At 37.2% G+C, this 9,778-nt stretch overlaps 1 protein-coding gene across 2 annotated transcripts in view; it reads left to right on the forward strand.

The window, feature by feature from the left end:
• IRS2 (insulin receptor substrate 2) overlaps positions 1-4,344 on the forward strand; it is a 44,096-nt gene extending 39,752 nt beyond the window's left edge. For both annotated transcript variants that reach the window (XM_089693594.1, XM_089693593.1), the window contains exon 3: positions 1,460-4,344. In XM_089693594.1, the coding sequence (XP_089549720.1) occupies positions 1,460-1,464 (5 nt within the window). In that variant the 3' untranslated portion in view covers positions 1,465-4,344. The remainder of the gene's footprint in view (positions 1-1,459) is intronic.
• Positions 4,345-9,778: the final 5,434 nt, after the last annotated feature.

Consider the following 9,778-nt stretch of genomic DNA (forward strand, 5'->3'; position numbering starts at 1 on the left):
GGGTAGATTATTATGCAGACATGTCTGAGGATTGATCAGTGTAGAATTTCATAATTCATATCTAAACGGTTCACGAGATCTACTTTTCGGCTTTCCTATGTATTTGAGACAAGACGAGTGACCTACCAAACTGTTCATCTCCTCTTGGCCAATCTGATGATATGCCTGGTTTTTATGTAAGTCTCTCATATTCCAAGATATGAGACATAGGGGAAAAATTGATTTTTAAAAAGGTTATCTGGTTCAATATTTTTTTAACTCCTGGGAAGGCTGCGTTATCTTTTTACGAGGTGTTAAATGGCACAGGTTCTTTAGACAGTGAGGCCCCAGCTCCCTTGGGGATTTTACAGGTCCTAGCCCATTGGTGGGCTCTGGCCTCCTGTGACACACACACACACACATGCTGCCATATGTCACTGTGCCTCTCAGAGAGGGAGGAGGAAAGTATGAGGGGAGAAAATGGAGATTCTTAACAAAATGGAGGCTGCGTCCTGCCTCTGGTGCGCACGTTCGCAACAGTACCTATAACAACCTAAGGTAAGTATTTAAGCATTGCGAATGGTTGTCACAGTGCTTCCATACAGTGATTGGTTGCTTTCAGGATGGACAGATTGGTCATAAATTACCAAGCATAAGAAAATTTACCATGGGTTATTGGCTTATGTCTGTATTTGCAGTTGTGTGACCTCAAGTCATTCTTTTCTGTACCATACATTTCTTCCCTGACCTGCCTTTGGTGTTCTAATGCCTATGTTATGATTATCAGAAATATTTTATAATAAGACTAGTTTTTTATTTAAAAACATATTCTACACAAAACTCGCAACTGTTTATGTAGGTTGTCGCATTATATTTTAAGTGACACTAAACTCAAATTTCTTTTATACCTCAATCATTCTAAAAACCATGGCTCTGTTTTTTTGGGGGGGTTTATTTTTTCTTCTGTTTGTCCAGTGCACACTCCTTACCCCTCATTGCTACTAGTGTAGAACAAGAAGTGAATAAGTGCCGTTATTTCAGGTCACCTGCTCCACTCTGTGTACTACAGTTTCCATAGAGATGAACTTGTCTGTACGTTAATGTGTAGTCCATCTTAAGGGCATGGAAAGCAAACATAGCTTCCTTAGAACAGGAAGTTTGAGAATAACAAAAAAAAAAAAGCTTGCATTTGAGAGATCTCAAAAAGGAAAAGAAAGATATATGGTACTTTTGTACTTCACTTGTACTACATTCTTTATTTTATTAAATCAATGAGTTTAGTGTCACTTTAGCACCACACTTGATGAGGAAAAACAGCACTGCTGCCATAGAATTGTATTGAAATCCACATCAATTTCATTCCCCTCCAACATTATGCAGCTTTTTGAGTGTTAATTGGCAAGGTGGAGTTATCCTATGAAAAGAAAATAGACTACCTGCACATATCTAATATTTTTCTTTTCTTTTTTTTGCCTTTCAGAGTGAAGGTACTGGTTCCAACCTTAAATACACTACAGAAAAGTTCCTTGGGCCTATTTTGTGATCAGATGCTGCTAAAGTCTCCCTCTTTCCGCTAGTGCGGTTTGATTGGTTTCTGCTCAGGTATATACTGTGGAGGACGCGTGCCAGACAGCTACCAAGACAGACTTGATCTATTTGGATGGCATTATTTACAGTCTATCATTTTCCTTCAGACATTACGAAATTCACCACAAACATGCAAGGAATGACGAGGCCTTCATCAACTCTTCTTATTTATTCTTCTGTAGGCTGGGACGTCACCTAAGGCAGTAACATTACTTTAAATGTCCAGAAAAAGGTACTGCTCGCCCTACCTCATGAATCAAGGAAAGTAATAAGATATGGAGATATGTTTTTCTTTGTGCAATGAAGTTACTGAAGAAGTGTTCGGCCTTATTCTACAGCGAAAGGATATCTGCTGAATCAAAATTTTTGGCTGTGCAGTTTACTTGGAAACCTCATGACACCAAGTGGCATGGCAACGCTACCATAATGCAGTCATGCACGTTTGCATTTTCTCTTTTTTTAGATGTGGACCAAAAATGTGACTAATTGACTTGTTTTATTCTCTTACGCTGTTAGACGCATGCACTACATGGTTACATAGAGCTTCATTTGACTCCTTACAGTTTGATCTAGCAGATTACTGTATGTACACAAGCCACAGGCTGAGAATGGTGATTTTTATTTTTTTTGTTTGCTTTTTATCATTGACATTCAAAATGTATGTACGTTTTCAACAAGAGATTTTATGTGTTGATACAATATTACTACTATTGACATGTATTGAAAACTTATATTTTTAGTTGTGTGGTTTTTTTTTTTAAGGTACTTTTCATTTTAACGTTGATTGTAATACGCACACATAACTGCATTGTGCTTAACCAAAAAATGTCACCGTATGGAATATTCATCCTAAGTAATGTGCTGTAACAACACTGCAGTTAATGGGCTATCCTCTTGGCACAGCTCTTCCTGGCCAAACAGTTGCTCTAGCATTGTCCCCTGAATTCCACATGCCCCTTTTGAGATTGCATTGGGATATTTTGAGCCTAATCTTTGAAAGTATACCAATAAGATTGCAGGGCTCTATGTTTCCCATCTTTTATATGTTAGTGGGAGGGTCTTGAAGATGCAGAATTTTTCCGAAGTGGATATGATTGGATTGATCAGAGGAGGGCCCTAAAATGTCCTGGTTTTAGATTTCAAACTGTTGGGTGATATGTTTAACATTACTCTAATTTTCTTGCTAAGGACTGATTTATCAGGTATAAGAATATTTTACAGAACCTTCTATTTTTACTTAAAAATGTAATCAAATATTTTGCAGAAGGGGATATACAAATTTTTGAAGGTACAAGCAGAATCAAGGTAAATTTTATCACAAGAACTTTATCTTTTTAACTTCATTGTAGATTATTCACTTCCTAATCTTGCTAAATGGAAATGTCTGTGATTATTTTTATTAACACACAAAGTCATATCAAAGCCGAAAATGGTGGTGGGCATCTACTAAGCAAAAGGGGTAATTCATTGTGACATCTATTTGGGTACCAAAACAATTTTTTGGAGCGGTTCAAAGGTCATTCCACGAAAGGCTTCCATTGGGAACCACATTGGTGTTGGCTGCCCGAACAATAGCAAATGGAAAATCGGTTATCCCCAACACAATAGCAAATGGAAAATCGATTATCCCACATACGACAGTTCATCTTTAAACAGCGAAATAATATTTTTGAACTCTGAGCAATGGATTCAGACAAAATGTATTCAAAAACACCACGTCTTCCTGCTAACACAACAAAAAAGTCTTACTAACAAGGATTGTATTTCCAGACAAGAGTGAATGTAAATTCATATCTTTTTCTATTTCTCCTTTTTATAGTTAAATTGTTGAGGGCAGGGGGAAGTGTCGCTTTATAGAGTACTGCACAGACCATTAAAAGAACTGGTCTGTTAAAACGTGTACAGCATACTTTTATAAATGAATATATTGTAAAAAAAAAATTGTTAAAACTTTCTCAAATATTTTGGTTTAGTCTCCAAATCAAATATAATTAGTATTTGCTACCTTAGGAAATATACGGCACTGAACGTTGTGACCTGCTGAGGTCAACATTTGATTTATTCTAAAAATCTAGACCTATAGGATAAACGTCTCGGTAGTATTGAGTTACCGGTGGTTGAGCAACATACTAAAACCTAGCTTGGCTCTGTAAATTTCACATGAGGCATATGCAATATTTAAATCTGAAGTTTAGTTTACAAAAAACAACCAAAATGTACAGGTTTTGCAGAAACCCTATGATATATATTTACATATTTGTGCATTTTTGCCCACAGTCCCTTAAATTTAAAATATTTTGATATTGTAAAACTTAAAAGTTCTCAAACAGTATTTTATTCTTTATTTACTGGGTACATATTTGTTTCTGAATATCAAGATGTTAAATATATTTCTTACAATTGTGGTATGACAAGAGACTTAACTTATCTTGCAGTGTCTTCCGATGGACATGGCGTGTGTGGGTGTATGGTATGTGAGATATATATGTATATATATGATGCTGCTGGAGACATGGATAAACAAAACTAGGGTAGTGTATTATATTTAATCTTTATTGATCTTGGATGCTGTCTTAATAGCCATATGCAATAAATACATTATTTATGATAGGAATCAGTTTTGAGCGTGCTTTCTGTAGACATGTGGCTGAAAAAAAGATATTCTGTTATTTTATTTATTGGTTTTTGAAATCATTGGGACTATGGTGTACAACTAAAGGGTTAATGTTTACTTTGATTTTATTATATTCATAATTAAAATGTGTGACAAAAAGGTCATATATCGTTTTTTTTTTTTTTTTTTTTTTAATACACACTGACATTTGTCTCTGTCATTTGTAGTTCATGTGCTATCTACACTTTTGTCTATATGTCGGTTTTCAAAAATTACATTTTTGGAATCAAAATTCCTTAAAAGGTAAACGCCACTTTTGTGGGGGGGAAAAAAATGAGATGGTGATTTAGTGTGATTTAAAATACTACCTTTCTGTTTCAATATAAATTTGGCAACTAGATCTGATTTGTGTAACCCTGTCAAAATATTCAAATGTTGCCTCTGTAACTATGGCAACTGGGAGACCTGTGCAACATGGGTGTCCTCTTCTGAGAATCCATCAAACAACCTCCACCCCCCCATAAAAAAAAAAAAAAAAAATATTCTGGTTCTAGCAGACAAACAACCACCCCCCCCCCCCCCCTTCACTTGGCACATGGGAAGGAAGAACACACTGGAATTAATGTTTCCTATTTACCATTTCCATGGTCCAAGAAGAGCCTGCAATAATGTTTTTGTAAGTGAGCTAGAGAGGATTTTTTTCCTAATAGAAGGTGGAGTTTTCCTTGTTTGATTCTTTAAAATAAGTATTTATCATTTGCAAACTTGCATAAACAGATCATGCGGCAATGCAAAAAAAAAAAAAAAAAAATTAAAAACCGTTCTTTGAATCACATGCTTTTGAAGATGCCTTTTACTTGTCTCTGAAGTGACACAGCAGTAGAATGTACTACAACAGAAGTGACATTTTGCAAAAAAACAGCATGGGGACTTATCCGAAACCAAACTAAGGTCGTAGGAAGCTAGGCCCTAGGGGGCATGCAGCAATGCAAAAAAAGAAAAAAAATACTTCTACAGCAGGGATCACCTATTTAATATAACATGTTTTGGGGATGCCTTAAAACTGAATGTGAAGAGGCACCCCTGTACTAATGCAAAATTGACATATACAAGGAAAAGATACCTTTGGCTGCCTGCTAAATGACATTTTCTGCCCACTTTGTCCTGTTTGCCTTGGTTGCTAGGACAAGGACTGCACGACAGGAAGTTGTCATTTAGTGGCAGTAGTAACATCACCACTAAATGAGTGAATGCCTGCTGAAATAGCAACCAGAGGTTTGCAAAGGCCACATTTAACCTTTTTAGTTGCCCTAGTCAGCAAATCACAGTGGTGGCTGGTCTGGTGTGACAGCAACAAGTCTCCATTACTGAAGCTATCCATTTGGAAATTGTTCAAAAGGGAAAAACTAATGTTCTCAAAGATTGAAAATGTGAAGCTAGAAGCGGGTATATGGCCTTATATTACTGCTATTTTACCATATTGTATATCTCAGGAGGAAAGAAGAGAAAGTGGAGACATGATTGAAACCTTTAAATACGTCAAGGGGGTGAATAAGGGCAGGATTTTCAAAATCAAGAACACGGGGACATGACCTTAAACTAACTGGAGGAAAGTTCAAAACTAATCCCAGAAAGTAATATTTTACTAAGAGTAGTTGATGCTTGGAATAAACTTCCAGCAGTGGTAGTGAGCCAGTCAACCGTAAATAGCTTCAAACATGCTTGGTACAAACCTAGATCTATACTCAGACAAAAAAAATTAACAAGCCCCCCCCCCCAAAAAAAAAGAAATACACACACACACACACAAAACGGGCAGACTCGATGGACCAGACGATCTTTTTCTGCCGTCACTTTTCTATGTTTCTCACAATTCATCTCGCATTGGTCTGACTACAGTAAAATTAATTACAGTTGCCACCTCCTGTATATTTAAAAAAAACCCAAACAAACAGGTGTTTATATCTTTTCTATATACAGTCAGGTCCATAAATATTGGGACATCGCCCCCTATGCTAACATTTTTGGCTCTATACACCACCACAATGGATTTGAAATGAAACGAACAAGGTGTGCTTTAACTGCAGACTGTCAGCTTTAATTTGAGGGTATTTACATCCAAATCAGGTGAACAGTGTAGGAATTACAACAGTTTGCATATGTGCCTCCCACTTGTTAAGGGACCAAAAGTAATGGGACAATTGGCTTCTCAGCTGTTCTATGGCCAGGTGTGTGTTATTCCCTCATTATCCCAATTACAATGAGCAGATAAAAGGTCCAGAGTTCATTTCAAGTGTGCTATTTGCATTTGGAATCTGTTGCTGTCAACTCTCAAGATGAGATCCAAAGAGCTGTCACTATCAGTGAAGCAAGCCATCATTAGGCTGAAAAAACAAAACAAACCCATCAGAGAGATAGCAAAAACATTAGGCGTGGCCAAAATAACTGTTTGGAACATTCTTAAAAAGAAGGAACGCACCGGTGAGCTCAGCAACACCAAAAGACCCGGAAGACCACGGAAAACAACTGTGGTGGATGACCGAAGAATTCTTTCCCTGGTGAAGAAAACACCCTTCACAACAGTTGGCCAGATCAAGAACACTCTCCAGGAGGTAGGTGTATGTGTGTCAAAGTCACCAATCAAGGGAAGACTTCACCAGAGTGAATACAGAGGGTTCACTACAAGATGTAAACCATTGGTGAGCCTCAAAAACAGGAAGACCAGATTAGAGTTTACCAAACGACATGTAAAAAAGCCTTCACAGTTCTGGAACAACATCCTATGGACAGATGAGACCGAGATCAGCTTGTACCAGAGTGATGGGAAGAGAAGAGTATGGAGAAGGAAAGGAACTGCTCATGATTCTAAGCATACCACCTCATCGGTGAAGCATGGTGGTGGTAGTGTCATGGCGTGGGCATGTATGGCTGCCAATGGAACTGGTTCTCTTGTATTTATTGATGATGTGACTGCTGACAAAAGCAGCCGGATGAATTCTGAAGTGTTTCGGACAATATTATCTGCTCATATTCAGCCAAATGCTTCAGAACTCATTGGGGGAAAATGCCCCAAGAACAAGCAGGAACTGAAGACAGTTGCAGTAGAGGCCTGGCAGAGCATCACCAGGGATGAAACCCAGCGTCTGGTGATGTCTATGCGTTCCACACTTCAGGCTGTAATTGACTGCAAAGGATTTGCAACCAAGTATTAAAAAGTGAAAGTTTGATTTATGATTATTATTCTGTCCCATTACTTTTGGTCTCTTAACAAGTGGGAGGCACATATGCAAACTGTTGTAATTCCTACACCGTTCACCTGATTTGGATGTAAATACCCTCAAATTAAAGCTGACAGTCTGCAGTTAAAGCACATCTTGTTAGTTTCATTTCAAATCCATTGTGGTGGTGTATAGAGCCAAAAATGTTAGAATTGTGTTGATGTCCCAATATTTATGGACCTGACTGTAAATACATAAATATATTTAACAATTGTTTAAAAAAAATAATACTGGGTTCACACATGGCAATCAATTTCTCTGAGTACTATGAGTTTTCAGCAGCCACTGCTGTCTCTAATTGAAACGTCAGGAATTGGTACATAAAGCAATTAGAATTATTCCTCTACATTAACTTGTTTGTGTAAAATGTGGCTTAAACTATTGAGCTCTGTAAACGTTTTTTTTTTTTCCCAACAGGAGTAAAGGAGACACTGGGAAACATAATTGCTGCAAATGAAAATACAAAATATTAATATAAAATATTTGTTCAGCCCTGACCATAAAAAAGGCAACTCTAAAGAAAGATTAGCACACATCTCCCTTAAGCCCCTTTTTATCATCTTTTTAGGAGCAACTTTAAAAACAGGATTTAAACAGTTATGTCATATTTTTTTGCTTTACTGCATTACGAAACGTAATGGGAATGTTTTGCTAAAACGGGAGTGTGCAAAATCTGGTACAGCTGTGCATGGTAGCCAGTCAGCTTCTAACTTCAGGTTGTTCAATTAAGATTCGACAAAAAAAATGCAAGCCGATTGGTTTCTAGGCAGAGCTGCACCAGATTTTGCACTCTCTGGGTTTAATAAATCAACCTCAGTGTGTGCTTGCATCTTTCTTGGTTGGATGTGGCTTTTCCTATTTAAAAAAAAAAAAAAAAAAAAAAAACCCTCCAAGGAGTCCATAGGTTGTTGGCTTGAGATTACTTGAACATTTTCACATGCAGGGTGCTGAACTGGCTGCACACTGCAGCGTTGATATGACCTCAAAGCACATGGCCTACTAGGAGATATAGAATCTGCATGCATGGCAGATTAGGAGAGCCATGTGTCTGCTTCTTCTCTATTCTGCCTATTGGCTTAGAATAGTTAATGGCTGCTAGTAATCAGAGTATTGTGTAAGCATAAAATAGTCAATAACTATGCATTTTTTATTGGACAGAATCCATTATAGGCAGACACCATTTGCATATAAATAGGAACTGTGAAAGCTGTCATGCTATGTGCATTGCTTACAAACCTTAATGCTGCATGTATTTTCCAATAAGCCGGAACTGATACGCCACTTGTCAGCGACAATTTTAGAGCAAACAAATGTCCACACGTGAAGGATTTCTATAATAAAAGCATTAGAAATATGAGTGAGGTTCTCCCACAGACCAGAACTCCAAACTACTATTTACTACCATTCACTATAGGTCTTACGCATCAATTTTTTTCATCTAAAAAAATGTTTTGTCTGGTTGCTATGCATTAATTTAGATTAAAACTGGAACTGTAAAATGACAACCAGAATAATGTTTGTCTGTTATACTAGTATACAGAAATTTCTTCTATAGGACTCTTTGACAAATTAGATCCTGTATTCTAAAAACATTCTTATGTGGATGTTCTACATCCTGTTGAACTGAGTAAGGTTTCTACCATCAAATGATTGCTATTAATGATATCTTTGAGATTTTATTTTTTCTTTTCTAAGTAAATCTTTTTACATAAATCTTCAACTTTTATTTTAGGACCTCCCTTTTGAGTTTTTGTTTTTCTGTCAATACTGTACATGGGGCAGAATGTTTATTTTTATTTATTATATGTACTTATATAGTGCTGTCAATTTACATATATTGTACATTCACATCAGTCCCTAACCCTCAAGGGGTGTACAGTCTAATGTCCCTAACTTACATTCGCACATACTGGGGCCAAATTAGACAGGATCCAATTAACCTACCAGCGTGGCTTTGGAGTGTGGGAGGAAACCCACGCAGGCACAGGGAGAACATGCAAACTGCAGCCAGGTGGTGCCGTGGTTGGGATCCGAACCAATGACCCTATTACTGCCAGGAGCAAGTGCTAACCATTTAGCCACTGTATTTGGATTTCTAAAATTTTTTTAGTTATCACCAGAATGAGAATAAAAAAAAAAATCTCCCAATAGGGCCACCTGTTTCATTGACAACTCTTAAAGTTGGGATTTCATTGCACTTCTGTTGTGTCCTTGGAATAACAAGAGGAATCATTCCAATGGGGAAAACAAAACAAAAACTTGTTGGATGTTCTATCACTCTAGCACTTTCACCGTCTATACAGTATTGACAAAGGTTCTA

Source organism: Staurois parvus, unplaced genomic scaffold, assembly GCF_062004578.1.
Source record: "Staurois parvus isolate SC_StPar_1 unplaced genomic scaffold, SC_StPar_1.0 ptg000634l, whole genome shotgun sequence".
Classification (NCBI taxonomy): domain Eukaryota; kingdom Metazoa; phylum Chordata; class Amphibia; order Anura; family Ranidae; genus Staurois; species Staurois parvus.